This window comes from Pseudopipra pipra, chromosome 23 (assembly GCF_036250125.1).
Source record: "Pseudopipra pipra isolate bDixPip1 chromosome 23, bDixPip1.hap1, whole genome shotgun sequence".
NCBI lineage: Eukaryota > Metazoa > Chordata > Aves > Passeriformes > Pipridae > Pseudopipra > Pseudopipra pipra.
Window position 1 is genome coordinate 5,157,499 of NC_087571.1, and position 26,998 is coordinate 5,184,496.

Sequence of the window (26,998 nt, forward strand, 5' to 3'; positions counted from 1 at the left end):
GGGGAGGGGGTGTGGGACCCCCGAGCTGAGCGCTGCCCGCTGCCGTGCGGGGCCGGGGCACGGCGCTGCGGGGAACGGGCACGGCGCTGCGGGGAATGGGCGCGGCGGCGCCCGGCCGGCTGCCGCTGGGGGGTGATAAGGGGCCGCGGGCGGTAGGCAGGCACAGCGCCTTCCTCCCTCCTCCCTCCTCCTCCTCCTCCTCCTCCGCCTGACGTCAGCCCCGCGGGCCCCGCTTCAGTCGCGGGCGGCCGGCGGTGGTGGCGGCGGGCATGGCTGGGGGGCGGCGGGCGGCGGGGCTCGCCCTGGGCTGGGGCTGCTGCCTCCTGCTCTGCTGCGGTGAGTCGGCTGCGGGCCGGGCGGTGCGGGGCGGTGCGGGGCGCGCACCTGCGGGAGCGCTCCGGGGCGCTGCGCGGGGCGGGGGGATGCCCTTCGCCCCTGGGGGACACCGCGGGGGGTGCGGGGCTGCGCTTTGCTCCCCGGGGGGGCGGCGGCCGGAGGGGGTTCCCTCCCCCGGGGCCAAGCCCGAGCAGCCCCGGAGCGCTGCGCCCCTCGGGCGGTGCCTGGCGCGGCGCCGGGAATGCTCGGATCGCGGGGCCGGGGCAGAGCCCAGGTGGGATCCGCGCGTGTCCCCGCCCGCACGGCCCCGCGATCCTTGGCAGGGTGGGGCTGGGTGCCCCGTCCCGCTCTGGGGGCCCCTCTGCAGCCCCCCAAGGTTGACGGGTGCCCCACGTGCGTTCAGGGAGCTGGTTGTTATTGGGAGGCATCCACCCCTTTCCTTCTAAGGAGTTTTCCCCTGAGCGCTGTGTTTCTCTTGGCTTTTTTAGCGCTTTCTTTTTTTATCCACTTTCCAGTCCATTTTCACCCTCGGGGGGTGGCTGCGCTTCCTGCCCTGCCCCTCTCCCCGCATCCCTCCCTCCCTCCCCTCGCCGGGGGCCCGGGAGCGGTCCCGGTGCGCTGGCTGCTCCCTTGCCCCGCCGTGCTGCGGAGGTGGCCCCGCCGCTGGGAACCTGCCCGGGCCGAGGTGTTGGAGCCAAAGTCAGGCTCAGAGCAGAGTCTAAAGCAGGCTGCTCCCACCCCCGGCCCGTGCCGGGATCCCCTTCCCACAGCACATGTGCCGAGCCAGGAGCCTCTCAATGGTTGGCGGCGTCGGTGTGTTTGGAAGCCCAGCCACGTGAAAAGGCTTGATGCTTCCCAGAAGCACGAGGGGCCACAGCCAAGACATTCCCAGGCCAGCCAGTGCTGCCGGAGCGGGGGGCTGAGCCCACCCTGGGGCTGCCAGAGCCACCCCAGCCCCTTCTGCACCGCGATCCGGCTGTTAGAGGGGACTCTGGGTGTTGTCACCGAGCTTTGGGGTGGGGTTGAGAGCTTGGCCTCTCCTGGTGCACATGACGGGGTCCTGACGGGTTGTTTTGGGGCGCAAGGTGCTGGTGCAGCAGAGCCCTGGCTCCATCCCCATCCCAGGGCAGGGCTGGGCTGGGGCGGAGGCTTTTGGGCGCTGCTGGTGGTGCTGCTCCTTGCGGGGCCGGGGCTCTGCACCATGTTCTTTCTCTCCACGAAGAAGAAGACGGGGTGCGGGTGATGCTGTTCTTTGTGAGCTGGGACACCCCGGCTCGGAGATCTGTGCAGGAGGGGCAGCTCTCCCGGGGAACAGGAGGGTAGCATGTGTGCCTGTGGCTGGGAGCAGGCGGGATCTGGCCGCAGCTGGTTTCCCTGAGAGGGGGAACGCAAACCCGCGGAAACCTCAGGCATCCCACGTGCGGCTCCAGACACCCTGCGGTGCCCCTCCTCTCGCTCCGGGCCGGGGGGCTCCGCGCCGGGGGCTCTGTGCAGCAGCCGCGCTCCTCGCCGCCGCCTCCCCGCACACCTCGGCCCTGCAGGAGGCTGGCGAGGGACTCGCGCTGCTCCCCACCCCCTTTCCCGGGCTCTAAAAGCAGATCTTTGTTCTTGCGGAGCTCTGGCTGCCGGCCGGCTGTCGGCCAGCCAGATGGAAAGGCACGGGGGCTCTCCTTCCTTCCCTGCTCGCTCGCTGCAGACGTCCTCCCTCTCCAGATCTCTGGGTCTCCCGCTGGAGCTGTGCCAGGCGCTCGGGGTGGACGGAGCTCAGCTCTGCAGCTGGGCTGCTCGGGGGTCTCCAGGTCCCCTCACCAGACCTGGTGTCTGCAGCTGTGCTGGGCACAGGGCAGGATGGCCAAGACTCCAGAGCCTGCTGTGCCAGGGTGCCTGTGCCCAGCGCCTCTCCAGCTTGCCCACGCAAATAGCAGAAAGGTCTCGGAGCTGCAGAAGGAAGCCTTGTGCCCCCAGGGTTGGGGGGGAACCTTGTGTCCTCCCAACTGGCTGCTGGGTGCTCCTTCCAGCTTGTCCTGGAGGAGGTGGGGAGCAGCGAGCCCTTCTTACAGGCAGGGTGGGGGCTGCAGCGACCGTGTCAGCCTCCTCAAGGGCAGTGTGGATGGTTGGGAGGGATGTGTGCCTCATGCCAGCCCCAGATGCCAGCCATTCTCCAGCTCTGAGCTCATGGTTTCGGTTGCTCTGCTGCCTGGTTGAGGGCCCTCATGCCGAGCGGGTCAGGGGGAGGGCCAGCAGCTCTCCCTCTCCCAGGGGCTGGCTCTGACCCGGGAGGGATGGAGAGGCAAAGTCTGGCCTAGCTGCCTGCAGCTCAGAGAGTCACAGCTCAGGGGACAGTGCAGGGTGGCAGCAGGGCCACACCCCAGCCCCAGGCTTGCCCAATTCCTGCCCAGTTCTGCAGGTGCCTGCGAGCACCAGGCAGCCAAGTCGTGGCTGTACAGGGTGGGCAGGTGCCTGCATTTCAAAGTTATCTTTTCCTACGTACACTGGGTCTAATTTCCTGTCCCCAGTGCACTCTTATCTCTGGGCATCACCTGCTGTTTTTCTAGCACCTTCTTTGCCGTGCCATGCTTTGCTCATCCCTCTTTGCTTACTGCCATCTGTACCGTGCCCATGGGATGGGCCAGAGCCAAAAACTGTCTGTTGGGCTGGTCCTGCGAGTCCGAGGCCTTTGCTGTGGCAGAAGGGGCTCCTGGGTGTGTTTTGGCACTGTGCCACCACGTACCCACTCCAAACAAAGAGCAGTTTGTGGACACGGGCGCTGCCCTTTGAAGTTGCCTCGGTGGCTGTTACCGAGCTGTGCTACCACGGGAGATGTTGACACAGCTGCTTCCTCCAGGCCTCTTGTCCCCAGCTCCGGTACCTGGGCTGGCTCTGTTGCTGGGGGACCTTCTGCAGGGCCCCGTGCCAGCCCAGGGCGCGCAGACCCCCCTTGCTTTGTCACCCGCGGGGTTGGTGGCGGTGACACTCCCAGCCCTGTTGTGATGCCGCCCTTGCCTCGGCTCTGCCCGACTGGGGCTGGGCTGCTCCCAATCCCTTGGGAAGCTGCTCCTTTCCCTGTCCTGGATCAATAGCCATTACCTTGCCCATCCGTTCTGGAGCATGGCCAGGAGCTCCATTACTGCTGCGGGCTGGGCTGGCAGGGAAGGTGGGGTGCAGGGGTGGGCCAGCCCTGCTCGCTGGGTGCGAGTCCCCAGTGCCACCCGTGCTGTGGGTGGACAGAGCTGGGTCTGCTGCGTGGGCAGAGAGGGGCTTGCCTTGGGAATGCTGCAGGGATGGGTGCTCCAACCACTGGGTTCTGGATTCCTGTTGTGGAGGGACCTGGCAGTCCTGGCTGTGCCATGGCCGTGGTGTTCTGGGACATGCTGCCCCCCTGATGGACCCTTGGAGGGGGAAAGGGAGCAGCAGGGAGCCACAGCTGGCTGGGACACCCCTCCTGAGCTTCTGCCCTGTGTGCCCATCCTGCTGTGGAGGAACACAGCACCTCGTTCATGCCTCAGCTCACAGGACTGCTGTGGGGGCTGCACAGGCTGATGTCAGGGCTCTGGTCCTGGGATGTGGGAGGGTGCAGCCCTTGTGCCACCAGCTTCAATCTCTAGCCCCTTGCCCACCTCTGCTAACCTCCTGACAGCTCCCTGCCTGGCCCCTGGGGACAGTAAGACCCTGAGCAGGGTGCAGCTGCTCCCTACCTCTGTGGTGTGTGGGGGCTTGGGGGTCAGAGGTCCTGCTGGCCGTTTCAGAAAGGCTGGGATGCTGTGGGCAGGGCAGGTCTGGGGGGGCTGCAACAGCAGTGGGGTGGGTGGATGTCTCCAGGTGTCCTGGGGACACTGGTGGTGTGAGCATGACATGCCTTGTCCCCTCTTTGGGAACAGGATTGGTACCTGAGCCCACGGGCTCTCTGTGGAAGCTGAAGGCAGTGTGGCTGGCAGTCCTGCTGGGCTGGGTAATGGCTTGGGGCACATGTGATTAGATCATTAGATTCTATGATTAAGCCTAATAGAGCTTTTATGTTTGTAGCTGGAGCTGCTGTGGTGATGTGCTGATGGCTCCAGCTCTGGCAATGGTCTGCCCAGGGCTCGCTTTGCCTCTTGGGAGGGATATTTTCTGCTGAGAGATCCCCAGTCTAGGGGGCACTGGCACAGGACACGGCTCTGCCCCACACCCTTTGGGGGATGGAAATGGGGACAGGCACAAGGGCTTCCTGCCCCTACCAGCAGGTTCTGTCCCACAGCTGCAGCCAGCAAACTGGAGGTCTCCACGCCAGCCGTGGTTGAAGTGGAGATCGGGGACACGGCCAGGATCGAGTGCAACTTCTACATCCCTGGGAATGGTTCCTACAGCTACATCGACTGGTTCTACGTGAGTGCTGGCCTGGCAGAGGAGAACTGGGCAGTGGGCTGGGGGCACAGCCACCCCAGGGCTTTCCCCCGGGCTCCCCAGCCCAGCCCCTGCCCCTCGCCTTGCAGGTGGACCGCAAGGAGACAGCGACACCTCACACCAACAGCCCGGTGAGGCTGTGCCACGTCACCGACAGCGAGGTCCTGAAGGATGACACGGAGTACAAGGAGAGGCTGTCGGTGGGGGAGGACAAGGCCCTGTCCATCAGCAAGGTGACAGTGCAGGATGACAGGACCTTCGTGTGCCAGGTCGGAGCAGGGAGCTCCGGCGTGGGCGAGAGCCACACTGAGCTCCACGTCTACAGTGAGTGACGGGGCAGGAGGGCAGCACAGCTGCTCTGTGGGGCTGGGGGGGGTCCCACCCCATCCCTCCTAACACCTACGGGGTGGCTTCTCTTTCCAGAGGTCCCCGAGACCCCTGTGATTGAGCCCAACACAGGAGGCATCTCTGTGCATAACAGTGCCAACTCACAGGTGAGGAGTGGAGGGGGAGGTTCCCTGCTCCCCTCTCCCCGGGGGAGCACCCCCGTGCTCAAGGCTGGCTGTGCCCCCACAGATCGCCAAGTGTGAGAGCAAGAACAGCTTCCCCCCCGCCAACATCACGTGGCACAAGAACGGGGAGCAGCTTGACCTGCAGGAGAACCGTGAGTTGGGTGGGGATGGGGAACCACCTGGGCAGAGGGGCCGGGGTGCTCGTGCTGCCCGGGGCCCCGTCGGCTGGGGGCCGGCAGCCCAAAGGAGGGGGTGGCCCCTGTTTGCCGTGGCTGGGGACAGCGGCCGTGTCCCCTGTGGCCCCTGCAGAGATGAGGTACTCGCGAACCCGCGAGTCCAGCGGGCTGCACTCGGTGAGCAGCACCCTGTTCGACACCGTCACCCGCGAGGACCGCGACTCCCGCTACCACTGCACCGTGCACTACTGGCTGCGGGGGCAGAGGCACACCCTGGAGTCCCAGAAGGTCCAGATCACCGTCTTCTGTGAGTGAGGGGCCGGGGGGGTGGTCCTGCTGCCTGGTCAGCAGGGTTTGGCACTGACCCTGCCCCTGCCCTGCCCCCAGACCCCGCGGAGCACTTGAAGCTGCAGGTCGAGCCCTCCTCGGCACTGGTGAAGGAAGGGGACAATGTGAAGCTGGTGTGTGAGTCTGATGGGAACCCACCTCCTGTCTTCAGCTTCTACAAGAGAGGGGTGAGGCCAGAGGGGGCACCTGGACACCTCTGCCTCGGCAAACACCTCGTGCCCTGGTAGCTCCTTTGGGAGCGCCCTGGGGAGTGGGATGCAGTGGCTGTGGAGGGTGCTGAGGGCTCTGCTTTCTCCCCATTGCCTGCAGCTGGATGACAAGTGGCAGGAACTGTCGTCGTTGGCAGAGACCGACAGCGGGGTCCTGACCCTGCACGGCGTGGACAAGAGCAGCAGTGGCCTCTACAGATGTGAGAGCCTGGACCTGGATGACATGACACAGCTGGAGAAGGAGGTGGAGCTTGTTGTGAACTGTAAGACAGCGGGCTGGGACCCTGTGGAGCTCGTGGTGGGTGCCTCGTGCCTCCTGCTCACCCTGCCCTGCTCTCCATCCCTCTCCTAGACATCGAGGGCGTCCATGTGGAGATGGAGCCGTCCTCCCCCCTTCGGGAAGGGGGCAGTGTGACCCTGAGCTGTGATGCCCACAGCCCTGTGGCCCTGGACTACCAGTGGACGGATGAGAAGGTGAGCAGGGTTCTGTTGTGCTCAGGCTCAGCCTGGGCTTTGCAGCAAACTGGGCAGAGCCAGGAGCTTGCTGCATCTCTCCCGAGGGGCCAGGGGAAGGATTCTCACTTCCATGGACCTGCACTGTCCCTCTCTACCTCGTTGCCTCCTGGCCAGCACTGCAGGGAGGTCCTGTGCTTGCAGGCTGAGCATGGCAGGGAAGCCTGAGCCCCTGTGTGAGCTGAGCACAGAAGTGCCTGGTGCCCAGGGCTGATGGCTGGGGACCTCTCTTCCCAACAGGGCAGGAAGATGGGGAATGGGAACCAGCTCATCCTGAGCAACCTCACCTTCGAGACTCCCAACAACTTGAGCTGCAAGGTGGTGGCCCCGAGTGTGCCAGGGCTGGAGCAGAGCAAGCAGGTGTCCCTGGCTGTCGAGGGTAAGAGCTGGAGTGGGGGTGTTGTTTAAAATCAGAAACAATTCTCTGGACGGTTTTGAGCACAGAAAGGTGGAAAACAGCTTTTTAATTGTGGTGAGACTTTGTGGCACAAAATGTGTTGCACACCCCGAGAGCACAGGCCTTTACAATTTTTATAACAGCATTTAATTATAACACTTGGACATTACCTCGTTGGTTACACCCGGCCCCAAAACTGCCTGTGCCCTTGTCCCACCCTCACCACACCTCCCGAATTCGAGTCGGTGGTCACAAAACAAACACCCCTTCATCCCCATCCTCCTCCTCCTCGTCATCTCTGTCCTTCTTGGAACAGCTTCAAGGCTTCTTCAGGTTTTGACTTGGTTATATTAAGTGGAGTGACCCTGCTGTGTCTTACTCTGAGTACATTTTTTAACAGATAAGATGTTTTTCACCTTGCAAAAATCTTTGCCTGTTGGAATTCTCGCCCAGAAACATTAGGCAGCATTTTAGGAGTCTAACACAGAGGTGCTTAGTGGGCTAAAAGTGCTGTGCTTAGAGAGCTGTGCTAAAATTTTATATAATGCAGAGTTTGAGGCGTCAGGTGGAGGTGTAGCTGACAGAGGGAGCCCCTGTTTCCCCAGGGAAGCCGCGGATCGTGGCCATCAGCTCCCCGCTGTACGTGCGGCAGGACGAGGTGGTGAACCTGACCTGCAAGGCCATCGCCTTCCCCCGGCCCTCCGTCCACTGGAGCGTCAACGGCACGGTGAGAGCTGGGGAGGGGCTCCAGGCTCTTGAAAGAAAATTCCCAAGACTCAGCCAAGTGGGTTTTAGCAGGCAGAATTCCTGTTATTAATACGACGTGGGATGCACGAGGATCTGATTTCTTCCAAAGCGGGCATGCAGAGCTGCCAAAGCCTCTTGATTTTATTTAGTCACCTAATTAATAATTCAAAGCATTACCTCATACTGTCACACCCACCTCCAAAACCATCCCTCCCTTAGTACCACCCTTGACACGCCTCCCAAATTCGAGTTGGAGGTCCCAAAGACCCCTTGTCTTCATCTTCCTCACTTATTCCGTGGTCTTTGGCACAGCATCACACCTTCTGGAATGGTTTCAAGGCTTCTGAATAACTTTGCCTGGTTGTATCAGGGGTTATGTTCTCTGTTATGTCTCTCTCTCAGTACATTTTTGCAAATAAGGAACTCTCCACCCTGCTGAAATCTCTTTGTCCGTTGAAATTCTTGACAGGAATGTTAAACAGCGTTTTTAGAGATCTCGTGCAAAGGTGCTCAGCAAGCTGAAGGTGCTCATGAGCTGTGCTACAGCCTGATATAATACAGCTCTTAAGGCATCAGGTCCCTGTGAGGGGCTCAGGTGCTGAACCCTCCCCTGCCTCCCCCCGCCAGGCTCACGAGTACGTCGACAACCAGCACATCGCCAGCAACCTGACGGTGCGTGTGAGCCGCGACCTGCTCAAGGCTGGGGCCATGTGCCGCTTCTCCAACAAGATGGGGGTCAGCGAGAAGCACATCCAGCTGCTGGGTGAGTGTCTGGCACTGCTCTGTGCCCCCCAGGAACCCCCCAGCAGTGTCGGTGCCCCTCGCCCGGGGCTGTGCCGCGCTGCCGTGGCGGGGCTGAGCTGAGCTCGCTCTCTCTCCCTCCCCTCCTGCTCTTCCAGTGGAGTCCGTCAGGAAAGGTCAGTCTGCTGATGGTGTCCATCAGCCCAGGCTCTGGCAGGAGTCACATTATCTAGCCTGGGGAGGGAGCTTGGCTGCTGGCTCTGCGCTGCATCTCCCGCTGCTCCTGTCCCTGCCAAGCCGGGAGGGAAGCAGAGGCTCTGTTCCCAGCAGTGGGAAAGCTGCCTACTTGCCCTCACCCACCTCACCCTGCAGCCCAGATCTTACTGGGCAAGGAAGCAAAGGGATGGCCTGGTGCCTTGCAGGAATCCCTGCTATCCACCCTCCTCTGGCACACGGGGCATGGCATCCCAGAGCAGACTGCATTCATACAGAGCGTTTCTGTACCGAGCTCTGCATCCTGCAGGGAGCTGGGCAAGCACTGGGAACTGGGGGAGGGATCCTTTCCTTGCCCACAAAGAGAGGACTGCAGTGGGACAGGCGTTGATTTCTCCCTCTCTCCTGTCGCGTTCAGATCAAAAGACAGCAGCAGAGAGCCAGGGGGTGATCATCGTGGCCATCATCGTGGCCATCCTGGTGGTGGCCGTGCTGGGCGCCGTCATCTACTTCCTGCACAAGAAAGGCAAGATCCCGTGTGGCCGCGCTGGGAAGCAGGACATGTAAGCACTGCCACCCACCCCCCAGGGAGCCCACGGGGCCAGGGGTGCTTCCTGCCATCGCTCATTGTGCTTCCCATCTCATTGCACCAGCTGCTCCCTGCACAGGGGGGGAACAGCCTTGGGGTCGGGGCATCGCACCGGGGGCTTGGCAGCTTTTCCAGCTTCCCACAGGGCACTGCTCACCCCCCCGTCCGTGCAGGGAGGCCGTGAGAGGACAGCAGAGTGGTAGAGCAGCCAAGGGTACCCTCACCAGGGAGGGGCTGGGCAGCCCAAAGCTTCCTGAGAGCCGGAGGCTCCACTCCAGAGCATCCCCTGAGAGGGAGCCCCAGGGCTTGGCCACATTGCCCCTCTTTGGGTACCGCAAACCATGTCTCAAAAAATTGTCACCTCCCTCCCCTAGCACAAGGCCAGAGGCACGTAAAGACAAGATTGTAGTTGAAGTTAAGTCAGATAAACTTCCCGAAGAGGCGGGGCTCCTGCAGGGCGCCAACGGCGAGAAGAGACCCGCCGCTGACCAGGTAGGATGGGGCGTCGGGCACCGCCCTCTTCCCGGGGCTGGGAGCAGAGCTGAGGAGGGATGAGGGTGACCCAGGTAATGCTTTGCTCCCCTCCCAGCACTGCCCACCCTGCATGGGCCTCCATCATCCATCACCAGCGCTCAGAGGGGCCGTGGGAGGGAGGGGAGGGGAGAAAACCAGCTCCGAGGACACGTGGGCAGCTCTGCTCTGTGCCAGCCCCTGGCACCTCCTGGGAGCACGCTGCTCTGCTTGGCTCTGCCTCCTTCCGTACTCCCTGGAGCAGCAGCCAGGCTCTCCAGGGGGCCTTAGGGAGAAGGAACTACACAAACCTCTCTGGCCAGGAGTCAGGGCAGAGGCTGCAGGAGTGGGTCCTGCTCAGCACCTCTGAGAGGACTCTCTGGGCCCACGTGCTTTCCTCTCACCTGGGGTCGATTGAGCAACTGTTCCCAGTGCCAGTGCTGTGCCAAGGCAGGGCTTGCCACGCTCTGGAGCCACAGGATGCAGCACCTGAACCCTCTTTGTCTTGGGCCAAGAGTTAACCCCTGGTTGTGCCTGCACAGCTCATCCCTCCCCTGCCCTTGGGGTGGGTGCCTGGCCACGCTGGGGTGGCCCAGGCTGGCAGCTCCCCCCCATCACCTCGGGTGTGTCACTAACTCACCTGCAGCAGAGCATTTGAGCTTGTGTTCATCCCTAATTGCTTGTTTTTATCCCCCCTCTCTCCCTCTTTTTTTTGTCTGACTGAAGAGCGAAAAATACATCGATCTGAGGAACTAGAGAGGAGACCTACTAAGTGCTTTCTTCCTTCAAACCTTTCCTGCTCTTGGATTGCCTTCTCCCACCCCTGCTCCAGCACCTGGGGGGGCACAGCCAGAGGCCACTGGTGTGTCCCAGTGCTGAGCCCCAGCACGCAGGGGACACCTCCCTGACTCACCTGTCCGTTACCTCAGCCGTGGGCTTGCAGGTGTTGCCTTAGCAAAGCTGGACTTGCTTTACTACTCCAGAGAAGCCACAGCAATATTAGGAAGAAATATCCCATTAAGCTACTTGGTGGAAGGATTTGAGGCTTTTTTTCCCCCCCCCCAGGTAATCTGTTCTGTACATGTGTGGGAAGGGTTTGATGCGTTGTTTTGGTTTTTTTTTCCACCCCGGACTTGCTCGGAGAGGCTGTTGGAAGGTAATTTTTGGGATGTGCCAGGCACCTGAGCTGTGGTGGTGTGCAGGTCAGAGGAGGAGCAGTGGACGTGGGGTGTGTCAGGGCGGCGTTTTGGGGAGGTTTCAGTGCTTTGCTTTGAACTGTTGTGGTCTGGGTGAAGCCCGGGCGGTGCCATGCAGGGAGGGAGCTCCCCACAGGGAGCTGTGATCCCACGGGAGGAGAGGAGCTGGCAGAGCAAGGGTGGGGTGCCCATCTCCAGCCATGTGCCAGACCAAGGCTGTCTGCTTTGTACACGAGGGGCAGGGCTTCCCTCTCCCCTCACAATTGGGTTTTTTAAGGGGGACTGCCCAGCAACGGCAGAAACCCCTCAAACTTAGAACTAATACTAGACCAGGGCCAGTCAGTGACGTCTCAGGGTTTTTTATTTTTCTTGCCAGCCCCAGGTAAAACTGGTTTATTCCTGTGCTTTGGTGGCACCTCTGGCCCCGCAGCCAGGCTGGTGGGGAGGGGACACGGGCCAGAAGGTGCCTTTAGCCCCTGCCACGGGCTGTGCCAGCCTCCCCCCCGCAGCTGGGGCTCTCTCCTGCCTCCTCCCAGAGGGCTCCTGCCTCTAAATCCCCGCCCTCCCAGCTCTGCTGCCCGCAAGCCTCGGCCCCTGCGTGCCAGGGGCACCGTCCCTGTGCCACCGCCCTGCCACACGTGGTGTCCCAGCAAAAGCTTTGGTTTATATATATATATATATATATTTGTTGGACTTGTGTGTACATTTTCCATAAGTTTTGTCTGATACTTGCAAGGTTTTTTTTTGTTTGTTTGTTTTTGTTTTTTTTTTTTTTATATATATATATGTGAAAATAAAGTACAAATTCAAGGCTGAGTTCGGAGTTTGTTCCCCCCCAGGGGGGTGGGAAGGGCAGAGGGTCTCCCCCATCATTCCTTCATCCCATCAAGGTTCTAACACGACATATTTATACCCCTATAGCTGCTGATCAATGTAATACACCAGGAACTATCAGTATTAATAAATCTACTAATTATTCTAATAGATAATCATAGCTTTAAATGGTAATATGTGATTATGCTACAAGTGGTGGTAGATACTAACAGAGAATATTGTCAATAAAATGCAATAGATCCCAACTGTAGAATCTATTGACAGTTGTATTAATATATATAATTAATTAATATATAATATAATATAATAAATATAATATAATAAATATAATATAATATAATATAATATAATATAATATAATATAATTAATATAATACATATATATAATTAATATAATATATTATAATATGATATGATATAATATAATATAAATATATATAATTAATATATAATATAATATAATAGAATAGAATAGAATAGAATAGAATAGAATAAATAGAATATAATTAATATAATTAATATAATTAATATAATTAATATAATACATATATAATTAATATAATATATTATAATATGATATGATATAATATAATATAAATATATATAATTAATTAATATATAATAATTGTTATATTTATAGCTAATATACTATTAGGTGTATTAATAGCTAATATAGATCCTAATAACTGATCACAGATAAACCAATAACTAGATTGATTTGTTCTGATAGAATTGATTTATTCTGATAGAATCTAGACATTACAGTAGATAATTGTATTAATTAGCCACCACAGATACTAATAAATATTAATGGTTTTTCCCTTAAAGAATTTAATAGATACTGTTATTCATATCTGAACTACTTTAGTTCCCAGTATCTTATTGATAATATATCTTATTTTAATATATCTTACTGATAATATATCTTATTGATAATATACCTTATTGTAATATGTCTTATTGATAATATACCTTATTGTAATATGTCTTATTGATACATTCTGATGGATTTTAATGGAGAATTTTTAATTGGTGGCAATAACTGCTATGAACACTAAATACAAAGTGGTAGTTAGTTTATTGGATGCTGACAGTAATAGCTTTTTAATAGAGAATTTCAACAGTATTATGTGATTAGGAGAATCTTTTAATAGAACAAATTATATCATACAGGATTGTATTTCTAGCTACTAAATGTACTAATAAGTCAGTTCTAATAATTCTAATAGATAATTGGAATAATAGATAATAACTACCACTGATAATTCCAAGTGGATTCTCTTACACATTCTGCTAAACTATTGTATTTCTCTCCCTAAATTAACAATTTAAAGAATAACAATATTATTAGACACTAGAAGATTGTACAAGAAAAGATCTTTGTGTCAGCTATTTTAGATACTAATAAATCTATAAATACATTCTCATAGGTAATTTTAGGCCCAGCCATTGTAACTGCTATTAGAGAACTATTAGATTTTAATAGATACAATAATGGCTGAAATAGCTGTGGGTTATCAATATATTGAATAACTGAATTAATAATAGTAAATGTTAGGGCCTGTAGTAGCTGTTAATATTTTAGACTAATGTAGTCAATAAACAGGATTATCTGTTAATCACAGCTGTTAAAAACAAGAATAATGGTAAAACCAACTCTCCCAGGGGATTCCAGTGGACACCAACAACTCAATAACTGCCTCTATGAGCAGCTCCTGTAGATACATTAATTATTCATCAATAATCACAGTATTAGAACTGAGCAAGTCCTTTCAGAGAATTATATTTTCAGGCTCTGGCAGACAACAATAAGACCCCAATAAATAAATTCTGTTGCTGCAGTGGTACCTGGTTCTGCCACAGCACTGTGATAACAGCTCTGGGATGTGCTAAGGAGCACTAATAAAGCTAAGAAACTAATATTGCTAATGAAACATTAATAAAATACACCTCAGACCTTGGACTCCACTTCACTGGGCTGACACTCCTTGATCACTGCCCCCACGGGCCCCCTCTCGTTTGGCCCCAGTCGATGTTAATGAACCCCTTGGAGCCCTCTTTGCACCCCTGTGTCATCACTGGACCTCGTGAACAGCGAGCAGAGCCCCAAATGACCTCAAGAAACCCCTCTGGGACCTCATTTGACCCCAAAATCCAATTTTTCAGATTCAAATGACCTCAAGTAACCCCAGTGACCTCATTTGACCCCAGAATTCAATTTTTGGGCTCAAATGACCTCAGGTAACCCCAGTGTCCTCATTTGACCCCAAAATCCAATTTTTCAGACTCAAATGACCTCAAGTAACCACAGTGTCCTCATTTGACCCCTGGGCCAATTATCAGAGCCTAAAATGACCCAAAGTAACCCCTCTGTGACCTCATTTGACCCCAAAATCCAATTTTTCAGGCTCAAATGACCTCAAGTAACCCCAGTGACCTCGTTTGACCCCAAAATCCAATTTTTCAGACCCAAATGACCTCAAGTAACCCCAGTGACCTCATTTAACCCCAAAATCCAATTTTCAGGCTCAAATGACCTCAAGTAACCCCAGTGACCTCATTTGACCCCTGGACCAATTATCAGAGCCTAAAATGACCTCAAGTAACCCCTCTGTGTCCTCATTTGACCCCAAAATTCAATTTTCGGGCTCAAATGACCTCAAGTAACCCCAGTGACCTCGTTTGACCCCAAAATCCAATTTTCAGGCTCAAATGACCTGAAGTAACCCCAGTGACCTCATTTGACCCCAAAATCCAATTTTTCAGGCTCAAATGACCTGAAGTAACCCCAGTGACCTCATTTGACCCCAAAATCCAATTTTTGGGGACTGAAATGACCTCAGGTAACCCCCCATGTCATTAGACCCCCCCAGTGACATCTCCCTCGACTCCAGTTGCCCCTCCCCAAATGATCTAATTAGCTAATTTGGGCTTCATCAGATCTCCTCTGTGTGTAATAGATCCACATATTAATATATATGAATATACAGTCATGTGTGTTCAGTTCCTGTAGGTTCCCATATATTAATATATTTATTCAATTGTGTATAATTCTGATATTTTTTATTAATGTACAATATATCCTACCTTAGGATATATTATATATAATTCTAGGAATTCCATGCAATGTAAAAATACCCCCCCTGTTAATGCCCTTCTTGCTCCTGATGGATTATAGATTTTGTTCAATCATTCCTTGGAATATGTTTTATTAGACTGAAATTTGTCATTATCCACTTGAATTTAACAGATAATTGTGGTAATAGTTATAAAATAGCTATTTTATATCTATATATAAAAAAGTGTTTTATATCTATATATAAAAGTGTTTTATATCTATCTATATATAAAAAAGAGTATTTTATATCTATATATAAAATATCTATATAGTATCTATTTTATATCTCTCTATATAAAAATATAATAGAGATTTTTATATATATTTTATATTTTTATATAGATAGGAATTTTTATCTATATATAGATATTTTATATAGAGATTTTTACATATATTTATTTATATTTTTATAGAGAGATAGGAATTTTATATCTATATATAGATATTTTATAGAGAGATTTATTTATATATTTATTTATATTTTTATATAGAGATAGGAATTTTATATTTATATATAGATATTTTATAGAGAGATTTTTATATATATTTATTTATATTTTTATATATGGATAGGAATTTTATATCTATATATTGATATTTTATATAGAGATTTATAGATATTTATATTTTTATATAGAGATAGGAATTTTATATTTATATATAGATATTTTATAGAGAGATTTTTATATATATTTATTTATATTTTTATATATGGATAGGAATTTTATATCTATATATAGATATTTTATATAGAGATTTATAGATATTTATATTTTTATATAGAGATAGGAATTTTATATCTATATATTGATATTTTATATAGATTTATATATATATTTATTTATATTTTTATATAGAGATAGGAATTTTATATCTATATATAGATATTTTATATAGAGATTTATAGATATTTATATTTTTATATAGAGATAGGAATTTTATATCTATATATTGATATTTTATATAGATTTATATATATATTTATATTTTTATATAGAGATAGGAATTTTATATCTATAGATATTTTATATATAGATTTATATATATTTCTTTATATTTTTATAGAGAGATAGGAATTTTTTATCTATATATAGAAATTTTATAGAGAGATTTTTAAATATATTTATTTAAATTTTTATAGAGAGATAGGAATTTTTTATCTATATATAGATATTTTATAGAGAGATTTTTATATATATTTATACTTTTATATAGAGATAGGAATTTTATATCTATAGATATTTTATATATAGATTTATATATATTTATTTATATTTTTATATATAGGAATTTTTTATCTATATATAGAAATTTTATATAGAGATTTTTACATATATTTATTTATATTTTTATAGAGAGATAGGAATTTTATATCTATATATAGATATTTTATAGAGAGATTTTTATATATATTTATTTATATTTTTATATATGGATAGGAATTTTATATCTATATATAGATATTTTATAGAGAGATTTATTTATATTTTTATATAGAGATAGGAATTTTATATCTATGCATAGATATTTTATATATAGATTTATATATAGATTTATATTTTTATATAGAGATAGGAATTTTATATTTATATATATTTTATGTAGAGATTTTTATATATATTTATTTATATTTTTATAGGGAGATAGGAATTTTATATCTACAGATATTTTATATATAGATTTATTTATATTTTTATATAGAGATAGGAATTTTATATCTATCTATAGATATTTTATATAGAGATTTATATAGAGATTTATATTTTTATATAGAGATAGGAATTTTATATTTATATATATATTTTATATAGAGATTTTTATATATATTTATTTATATTTTTATATAGAGATAGGAATTTTATATCTATATATAGATATTTTATGTAGAGATTTTTATATATATTTATTTATATTTTTAGATAGAGATAGGTATTTTATATCTATAGATATTTTATATATAGATTTATATATATTTATTTCTATTTTTATAGAGAGATAGATATTTTATATCTATATATAGATATTTTATATAGAGATTTTTATATAAATTTATTTATATTTTTATATAGAGATAGGAATTTTATATCTATAGATATTTTATATATAGATTTATATATATTTATTTATATTTTTATAGGGAGATAGGAATTTTATATCTATAGATATTTTATATATAGATTTATATATATTTATTTATATTTTTATATAGAGATAGGAATTTTTTATCTATATATAGAAATTTTATAGAGAGATTTTTAAATATATTTATTTATATTTTTATATAGAGATAGGAATTTTTTATCTATACATAGATATTTTATAGAGAGATTTTTATATGTATTTATACTTTTATATAGAGATAGGAATTTTATATCTATAGATATTTTATATAGAGATTTATATATATTTATTTATATTTTTATATATAGGAATTTTTTATCTATATATAGATATTTTATATAGAGATTTATATATATTTATATTTTTATATAGAGATAGGAATTTTATATCTATTGATATTTTATATATAGATTTATATATATTTATTTATATTTTTATATATGGATAGGAATTTTATATTTATATATAGATATTTTATATAGAGATTTTTATATATTTATTTATATTTTTATAGGGAGATAGGAATTTTGTATCTATAGATATTTTATATATAGATTTATATATATTTATTTATATTTTTATAGAGATAGGTATTTTATATCTATATATAGTTATTTTATATAGAGATTTTTATATATATTTATTTATATTTTTATAGGGAGACAGGAATTTTATATCTACAGATATTTTATATATAGATTTATATATATATTTATATTTTTATAGAGAGATAGGAATTTTATATCTATATATAGATATTTTATATAGAGATTTTTATATATATTTATTTATATTTTTATATAGAGATAGGAATTTTATATCTATATATAGATATTTTATATAGAGATTTTTATATATATTTATTTATATTTTTATATAGAGATAGGAATTTTATATCTATATATAGATATTTTATATATAGATTTCTTTATATTTTTATATAGAGATAGGAATTTTATATCTATGCATAGATATTTTATATAGAGATTTATATATAGATTTATATTTTTATATAGAGATAGGAATTTTATATTTATATATAGATATTTTATGTAGAGATTTTTATATATATTTATTTATATTTTTATATAGAGATAGGAATTTTATATCTATAGATATTTTATATATAGATTTATATATATTTATTTATATTTTTATATATGGATAGGAATTTTATATCTATATATTGATATTTTATAAAGAGATTTTTATATATATTTATTTATATTTTTATATAGAGATAGGAATTTTATATCTATAGATATTTTATATATAGATTTATATATATTTATTTATATTTTTATAGAGATAGGTATTTTATATCTATATATAGTTATTTTATATATAGATTTTTATATATATTTATTTATATTTTTTTATATGGATAGGAATTTTATATCTATATATAGATATTTTATATAGAGATTTTTATATATATTTATTTATATTTTTATAGAGAGATAGGAATTTTATATCTATATATAGATATTTTATATAGAGATTTATATATATTTATATTTTTATATAGAGATAGGAATTTTATATCTATATATTGATATTTTATACAGAGATTTTTATATATATTTATTTATATTTTTATATAGAGATAGGAATTTTATATCTATATATAGATATTTTATATATATATTTATTTATATTTTTATATAGAGATAGGAATTTTATATCTATGCATAGATATTTTATATAGAGATTTATATAGAGATTTATATTTTTATATAGAGATAGGAATTTTATATTTATATATAGATATTTTATGTAGAGATTTTTATATATATTTATTTATATTTTTATATAGAGATAGGAATTTTATATCTATAGATATTTTATATATAGATTTATATATATTTATTTATATTTTTATAGAGATAGGTATTTTATATCTATATATAGTTATTTTATATATAGATTTTTATATATATTTATTTATATTTTTATATAGAGATAGGAATTTTTTATCTATATATAGATTTTATATATAGATTTTTATATATATTTATTTATATTTTTATATAGAGATAGGTATTTTATATCTATATATAGATAAAGATATAAATAGATATATAGAGATATAAATAAATATTTATTTATAAATATAAATAAATCTCAGGCTGGAGCAGGAGATTCTTCTTCCCAGGACTCACAGAACCAACACAACACAACAATTTGCTACAACAAAGGAAATTTTATTTAAAAATAAAACTTTGTTTCGTTTCCTTTTTTTTTTTTCTTTACTGACACAGGTGAATGAAATCCCAAACAAAGAAGCTCTTAGTGGGCAGCATACAGGAATGGAAACAATTAATAAATAACATTAGTATAACCTCTAAACATTAACAATGCCTCTGCAAACAAAAGGAGGACTTTAAACCAAGTGAACCTTAAAGCTCAGCTACTCTCTGTAAGAATATTTACCTTCTGTTTTTCCTTATTCTTTACAGATCTGAAAGGATTAAATACTGCTATTATAATTTTATATTAATGACACTATTATACTTTTTTTTTTAAAATATTTCATGAAAATCTCAACTTTTTTTTTTTTAACACTGATATTTTACAAATGGGTGTTTTTGTCGTTCAAGAGAAAGAACAACAGCGGCAGCAGTTCCTCCTCCTCCGCTGGGAATTTTTTCTCAAAAAAAAAACAACAAAAAAAAAGAAGATTTCTGTGAGGAACTGTAAAAATAAGTGTCTTTATTTTCCACTAATTTAATTTTTTTTTTTTAAAGTGGCACCTCGGAGGAAGCGCCCCGGGAGTCGCAATTTTTTTTTTTTTCTTGCTCGATTGAAAAATAAAATTAAAATAAAAATAATAATTAAAAACAAAACAAAACAAAACAAACAAACAAACAAAAAGATTTCTGTGAGGATCTGTAAAAATAAGTGTCCTTATTTTCCACTAATTTAATTTTTTTTTTTTTTTTTAAAATGGCACCTTGGAGGAAGCGCCCTGGGAGTTGCAAATTTTTTTTTTTTCTTGCTCGACTGAAAAATAAAAATAATAATAATTAAAAAATAACAAACAACCAGAAAAAAAAAAAAAACAACCAGAAAAAAACCAGAAAAACCCAACCCCCTTTACAGTAATGACCCTGCCTCGGGATTAGCTCCAGTAACTCCTCAGTCTAGTGCAGGGAGCAGCACGCTGGGCTCGGCTCCCCAGGGGAAGGACATGCACACGGGGGGGTTTAGAGGGAAATATTCGGGATTCCTGCCCTGAATCCTCCTGTCCCAGCACAGCACGTCCCCAAGCCCCTCTGAAACGCTCCAGAACACAGTGGCCCAGTTGGAGTGACAGCTGCCCAGCTCTCTTGCTCCTTCTTTTCACCCCTTTCCAAGCAGTTTCACGCTCAAGGGCTCTTTGCAGCTCGTCCAGCTCTTGGTTTTCCCACAGGGATGGGTTTTCCTGGGTCCAGCCTGGTGATGCAGCGTTCCCTCGAGGAAGGCACTAGACATTTGGGTTGGTTTTCTTTTTAAAGGAGCATCAGGAAGGTAATTTTTTAAGGATAAAGAGCAAGGAGGTGAAGGGAAAGAAGAGCAATCAATCTTGGGCTGAAAAAAAAACCCCAGGAATAATGCACTGTGCAGTGCCTGGACTGAGCTGGCAGAGCACAGCCACAAGGCATGGCTGCACCCCCTGGAATTAGCAAATCCTTACATGTCTGAGGAAGAAAAGCCAAGACTTAAAAGTTTCCTAAATCAGCTTGAGACACAAAACAGTGCACAGAAAGGACACATGCAGAAAAATCAGTGATACATGCCACGAAGATTGCCCTCTCTAATCTCTAACACCCAGAACAACACCCAGAGGAAGGTCTCTCTTGGCACATAAACCCCAAAGACAGGCCTGGAGCAGCTCTGCCAGGCAGGAGTTAATGGGACATTAACAACCAGCCTGCCATGAAGGGACAGGGCATCACTAGTCTGAGCACACACACTGTGCAAGACAAGAGTTAAGGCTTTGGAGCTGGCTGGACTGGGCTCTGGCACAGCCTGGGCAGTGGCAAGAGTCACATGTCCCCCTTGGACACACTGGCACTGAGTTCACACAGCAGGGCAGACACAAAGTGGCTCCAAACCCACAGGAGCTGGGGGGCAGCACTGGGGGGAGTGTGAGAAGGAGGGAAAGCAAACACAGCACTCCCTCACAGAAGGGTTTCCCTGGATCTCCAGGACAGACAAGGAACTGTCAGGCTGCTCAGGCTCCCCAGTGTGACACAACAGCCAGAGCTGCCTGTTCCTGCCTCAGCACCAGCACTGGACCTGCTCCTCCAGCAGCTCCCACAGCCACACTGGCAGAGGAAGTGGGCACAGGAGGAAGCTCCTCGAGTGCAAGAGGCACTGACACCACAACTCAGCAGCTTCCCCAGGGCCCCAGCTCGGGGCTGTGCCTGACCCCTCTGTGCCTGCACAGCCCTGTGCCCACGACATCAACCTCCCCAGGCTGCTGCACTGGCAACTCCCAGCCCTGGCCCCGAAATAGCAAGTGCTGGTGGCCTCCAAGTGCTGCAGGAGATCCCCTTACGGTTTCTGAGAATGTTCTCTTCACTACAAGAAAGGAGGGGAGTAAAGAGAGACAGTTCAAACTGCCTGGAACCCACTGCATCGATTCACAAAGCTGCAGGTCCACGGAGAAACCTCTACTTTAATAAAAAAAACCATTTTATGCTCAATTCCCTCTGCAAACACTTGTTAACTCCTCTCTGCCAACTGCAGCCGTTTGGCTGAGATCTGGGCCCAGCCTCTGGATTCTTCAAAAGGCCAAACTGCATCCAAGTGCCAGAATCACTCCAGCAATATTCCAAGTTGCAGCCCTTTGCCTACTGACCACTGCTGACCTGGGAGAGATGCAAATAATGCTGGACACGCTCCAAAGGCCAAGGGCCTCTCTGTGTGCACAGTCTGTCAGCTGGGATCTGTGTATGCCTCCTTGACTTAAATCCTCTCCAGAGGAACCATCCACTCCTCCTGCATGAACAGAGTTAAGTAGCTGAGTCTGCAGGTCAGGTTTTTCCAATGTAACAGCTGAGTTCTGACCTTTAAAGCCACGTGATCATTTTACAAACACAGAATTTGCCCAGGTCTGTTTGAACACGAGATCTGGCAATACCTTGAGAGCAATGGGAATGGAAAGAAGAGCCCCCCCATGTCGTTTTTTGGACAGCCATGCAGGAGGAACTGCTGCAATTTCTTTTACTGCAAAGCAGGTGAGATACCCAACAAACACATCAGCTGCATCTACCAATTCCACAACACACCCTGGCACGAAGATGGCTCCTGCAAAAGCTCTCTGAAGGAGGTGATGGAATGTGAGTGAAGGCCACTAAGTCTGCAACAGCCACCATGCAATTAAGATAAATAAAACATCATGTTCACCAGGTGCAACATTCCTAGGAAAGAGTGTCTGGTGACAGCTGCTCGAGCCCAGCGGGGCCACAGTCAAGTTTGAGCACTGAAGCACAAAATGCTCAAGGCTAAAAAAAGGGAGGAGAAGCAGCAGCCAGTTCTTTGCTCTCCCTCAAAGTCTTCCCATCCCTCCAAAACATGCCAAACTCCTGGCACTTCCAGCTGCCTGGAATCTGGTGCTGCCAGTGCTGCAAGACAGCACACACAGGAGGGAAATCCAACTCCCAGCACTGCCAGGATCAAAACCCCTGACAGGAGCTGCTCCTGCTATCTCCACACAGCAAGGGAGGGCTGGAATCACAGGCAATAACTGCTATTAGTACAGGCAAGAGGGACACGCCGTGGCAAAGAGGAAGCAATCAAACGATTCTTCCAAGGTCTCCTATTTATTCCCAGCAGAAAGTGACCTCCCAGCTGCTCTAAAAAGCCTGAGCCAGACACACAGCAGCGAACAGATCCAAACCTAGTACCATGAACCACAGGACACACCACACCGACCTCGAGACTCTTTGTTTCTCTGAGCATTCACTTAAAATTCACAGCACAAAACACTCCCCCAACAGCCTCCAGGGCATGGGCTCGGGGGTCCCTTGTCACGACACTTTTCTCCACCAACACCCTGGAAATAAATCTGTTCTCCCAGACAAGAGGTAGGGGTAAAGGACTCCAAGACATTACACTGTATAAAACACCACTCTGCTCCATTTCATTCCTCTGCTTTGAAATCTGGAACCACAAAAACCTGACAACTGATTCTCTTTGAGAGGCAGGACTGACCTCAGCACGAAGTCTCTAAAGGAACCCCCTTCCCCTTTGGTGCACAGCTGGGCCACAGCTGCCCAGGCAGTTGGTCCACAGAAGTTGTAGGTGTGGAGGTGTCCTGTGCTATGTGGCCACGTGAGCAGGGGAGGAAATGGAGACGAACTCCCGGAGAATATTCTTGGCCATCTCAATATTGTTATGTGCAATGACCAGGGCTTTCTGAATGTCCTGATATGAGTAGCCTTGGCTCATGAGGTTCTCGATCTCGCTGGAGAGCTGCAGGGATGAGCTGGCCCCACTGCTGGCTCCTCCTGCTTGGCAGCTCCCGGCTTTCCGCTCGGAATTTATCCGCCGGGGCAGCGGCTTTGGCGGCCTCTCCGGAACTTGGGAGCCATCTGAAAAACCTGGAAGGAGAAATGAAGGCAGCACTTGAAACAAGGACGTGTAATTTTGGCCTGGAACAAAGAGGGAATGACATTAGGCTGATAAATGGCACTTCAAAAAACCTGTCGCTGAGCTCTGGCGCTTTCTCCAACCAGCTCAGCCTTCCTTCCAACCACCTCATGGAATCCCAGAATAGGCTGAGCTGGAAGGATCATCGAGTCCAATCCTTAGCCCTTCACAGGACCATCCCCAGGAGTCACATCATGTGTCTGAGAGTATCCATTTCCAGTGCCCAACCAGCTCATCCTTCCTTCCAGTCAGCTCAGCTTCCCCTCTTGTGTGCAAAACCTGCTACGTGGAGATGTTTTTGATCAGCAAGTCACATCAGGCTCATTTATTAAGATAAGACCACATAAATAGAAAAAAATGTCATGGGTTCAATGTGGGTGAGCAGAGCTCAGATATCAGCCTTAGAATAAGCAGCAGAGATTTGCTGGGAAAAGAAGTGACAGAATATGCAACTCTTTATCCAACATCCCATTTCCTTCTGGAATGAGACAGAACCCCCCCAGCTGAGCTGATCTCTCCTCTCAGACCTGCTGTGCATGCTGCAGAGTGCCAAGGGAGGGTGTGCACAAAGCCAGCTCTATCAGTCACAGCTCAGCCACCACAAATGCTCCAGCAATTGAATTCTGCTCTCTGAAGGGTCAGCAGCTGAATGTTCTCCTGTTCCCCTGCTGGAGCTCACCCTGCCCAACGGCTGCAGCCAGGGCAGATCAATAAGCTCAGCCTGTTCTGCCTTTCCCTTAGTCATTCAGATGAGGCAGTGCCCAGCAGCCACATCATGCCCTTCTGGGAAGAGAAAAGAAGAGCCAATAAACCAAACGAGTCACCAAACTCTCCAAGGCAAAAGTCACGTTGCTTAATGTGTTAATGTGGTAATTTTGGCATTCTGACCTCCTGTATCGCTGCAGAAAGCATTTACTGCCAATCACAGGAAGCTTTTCTGCATGGATATCTGACATCACCTTAGAGAAAGTCTTATTTGTCTTCTGGAAAAACTCCTCAGGGCATTCTCTGGAGTTTTCCAGCAGCACAACAGACAAGTCCCAGCAATCCCTTTTTAAGAGTGGGCACTGTAGCCCTGCTCAGAGAGGCACCATTGTGGGGCTTTTCTGAAAAACTTGCACCAAAAGCACTAAGATAGAGAAGGCTCTTCAGGAAACAAATTCCCTGAGCCTTCCTCACTAACCACAAGGCAGTTCAGCTCACTAATGTTCACAGGACAAGCTTCTCACACATAAAAAGCCTTTTGTACATGTAAGAAAAAGGTCTGCCCACTCCTCTCCCCTGAAGTGCCTTTTGAGAAATAGCTGTTTCAGCTTGAACTGGATCAAATTTCAGAGACCACAGGTCAATCTGAAAGGACAACTACCAGGACAGCTTTTTTGGTAAATGATTAATAAACCAAACTGCAGGGCACAAGGCACGAGAACATAAATCTGCCAAGATGTATCCCACACTGCTCAGGCTTGCTTGCACAGTGCCTATGCTTCCCACAGCAGCAACAATCAGCATTCCCACATTTTCCATTAGCAGAGCTCCTAACACCAAGGCAGGACAACAGCACTGTTATTTCAGGGCTGTCAAAACAAAGAAGTGTCAGTGATTAAGCTCAGTACTTCATCTGGGAGGGGGATGTGACTCCCTCTCTGTCCCTCCTCATCCCTTTCAGCCACGTTCTCCAGACACAGTGCCAGGCTCAAAAAGGGAGGCAGGGAGGAGTGGCAAAAGGCTAATGAACTTCTCTGCACTAGGAAACTCTCCTCTGCTGAAGGACAGAGGCTCAGGGAAGGAGAATGATGAAGCAAATGAACAGAAGTCTCACTGGGGTAGGTGGTTCTGGGTACAGGAGGCTCTGCCTCCAGAAGGAACAAGAAAATCATTCCTCTTCCTTGGCAAATCCCCAGCATGTTCAAACATGCTGAAAGCCCCCCAACAGGAAGTTTTTCAGAGCTTCCTTAAGAGTTGCTGGGCAGTTGTAGGGAATAAGTCATGCATTATTCAGAAAGGTTCTTGGAGAAATGAGGCTTTAGTTTTTTCCCCTCTGAGAATGTGCCTTGCAGCCAGAAGGACACGATGTCCCCTACTCCCGGGGGACAAAAAGCTGACCTTGCTGAGCCACTGGGTCCCTGCTCAGAGGAACTGAGAGCATCAGACAGAACACTTGTGCCATCTGCAGGCACTGAGGCACAGGCTGTGCAAGGCCAGCACTGGCATCTCTCACCTGGAACAGGGATAGAGTCACACAACGGTTTGGCTTGGAAGGGATCTTAAAGCTCATCTCGTTCCACCCCCTGCCATAGGCAGGGACACCTTCCACTTGCTCCAAGCCCTGTCCAATGTGGCTTTGGACACTTCCAGGGATGGTTGCCTTGGTACACCCTGATACAAAAGCACAGTGGCCTAAGGAATATTCCTTAGGCTCAGGAGAGGCTTTTCTAATTGTGATTTCAAAGTGATTTTCCAGCTCAGTGATTAAATGACCAAGGCAGTGTATTCCAAGCCGTAAATCAAACCAAACACCCAAGAGTGAGTGTGATTCTGCCTTGTAAACCTGATTTTACAGCTTACACCCAAAACCTCGAGCGAGTGGCACGAGTTTCAAAGACGCAGAGAAAGCCAGAAGTGCCCTCTAACCTGTCCCAGGGTCGTTTTCCAAGGACATTCGGCTGAAGGCAGGAGTGGCATTGGAGATATCGGACAGTGTGCGACGAGCAAGGGCAACTGGGAGTGGTGGTTTGGGGATGTCATAACCATCCTCTTCATTTTCTGACTCTTCAGGGCCGTTGCTGGCAGTGGCTGCTGCCAGATCCCCTTCATCTGGAACGGGAGGCACATCCTGAGCTCTGGGACTCGGAGTCTCTCAAGCAGACTCTGTTCCCCCACACCCCCCAAAAACACTGACAGGACACAGAACTCAAGGTTCTGCTGCTAAAACCACACCTTCAGTGGAAGCTCTTTCCAGAAGGGAGCATTAGGTTAAAAATACTTGATAGATGCAGTACACAGACCCAGATATTTCCACAGCTATTTTAATAACAAAAGCAAATGTTACTCTGTTCAGCTGAAAATGCTGTTCCAACTGGGATCAATCCATTGTGCCCCAGTTTCTCAGTTGTTTGTTAGCACACCCACTCACCAGAAGTGTTGACAGGCTCGAAAGCAGAGGATGCTGCTTGGGAGTGAATGTTGTACATTGCTTCATACATGGAACCCTCTGGCTGCTGCTCACAGTCCAAAACTCTGAGGGAGAGAACACGTTGCCCTTGGCACCAGAGACAGTGGCCACCACCTCCACCTCGTCTCTGTGACTGACATTCTGCACAGATTTTGTTTCAAAGTGAAATCACCACTCTTCTGTGACATATTTGTTCCAGAAAAATGCTCTAATAACGTCTATTGCAGTGCAGCATCTCATCTCA

General features: G+C 46.5%; 2 protein-coding genes across 5 annotated transcripts in view; one reads left to right on the plus strand and one right to left on the minus strand.

The window, feature by feature from the left end:
- The first annotated feature begins 223 nt into the window (after positions 1 to 223).
- Positions 224 to 11,680, plus strand: MCAM (melanoma cell adhesion molecule). 4 transcript variants are annotated; one of them, XM_064634531.1, is made up of 16 exons: positions 225 to 336; positions 4,574 to 4,701; positions 4,809 to 5,043; positions 5,143 to 5,213; positions 5,296 to 5,383; positions 5,541 to 5,714; positions 5,795 to 5,922; positions 6,065 to 6,227; positions 6,317 to 6,438; positions 6,718 to 6,856; positions 7,480 to 7,601; positions 8,249 to 8,384; positions 8,521 to 8,538; positions 8,994 to 9,138; positions 9,539 to 9,656; positions 10,401 to 11,680. In XM_064634531.1, the coding sequence occupies exons 1-16, from the start codon at positions 270 to 272 to the stop codon at positions 10,428 to 10,430; spliced, it is 1,884 nt and encodes a 627-aa protein (XP_064490601.1). In that variant the 5' UTR covers positions 225 to 269; the 3' UTR covers positions 10,431 to 11,680. The 4 variants fall into 4 exon arrangements, with proteins under 4 accessions (XP_064490603.1, XP_064490601.1, XP_064490605.1 ...); XM_064634533.1 differs by lacking the exon at positions 9,539 to 9,656 and having other exon boundaries at positions 224 to 336; XM_064634532.1 differs by lacking the exon at positions 8,521 to 8,538 and having other exon boundaries at positions 227 to 336.
- Positions 11,681 to 23,051: 11,371 nt separating this feature from the next.
- Positions 23,052 to 26,998, minus strand: part of CBL (Cbl proto-oncogene) — a 30,106-nt gene continuing 26,159 nt past the window's right edge. The window contains exons 14-16 of the mRNA XM_064634600.1: positions 26,716 to 26,819; positions 26,214 to 26,396; positions 23,052 to 23,533 (exon numbers count right to left, since the gene is read on the minus strand). Coding sequence (XP_064490670.1) covers positions 23,253 to 23,533; positions 26,214 to 26,396; positions 26,716 to 26,819 — 568 coding nt within the window. The 3' untranslated portion in view covers positions 23,052 to 23,252. The remainder of the gene's footprint in view (positions 23,534 to 26,213; positions 26,397 to 26,715; positions 26,820 to 26,998) is intronic.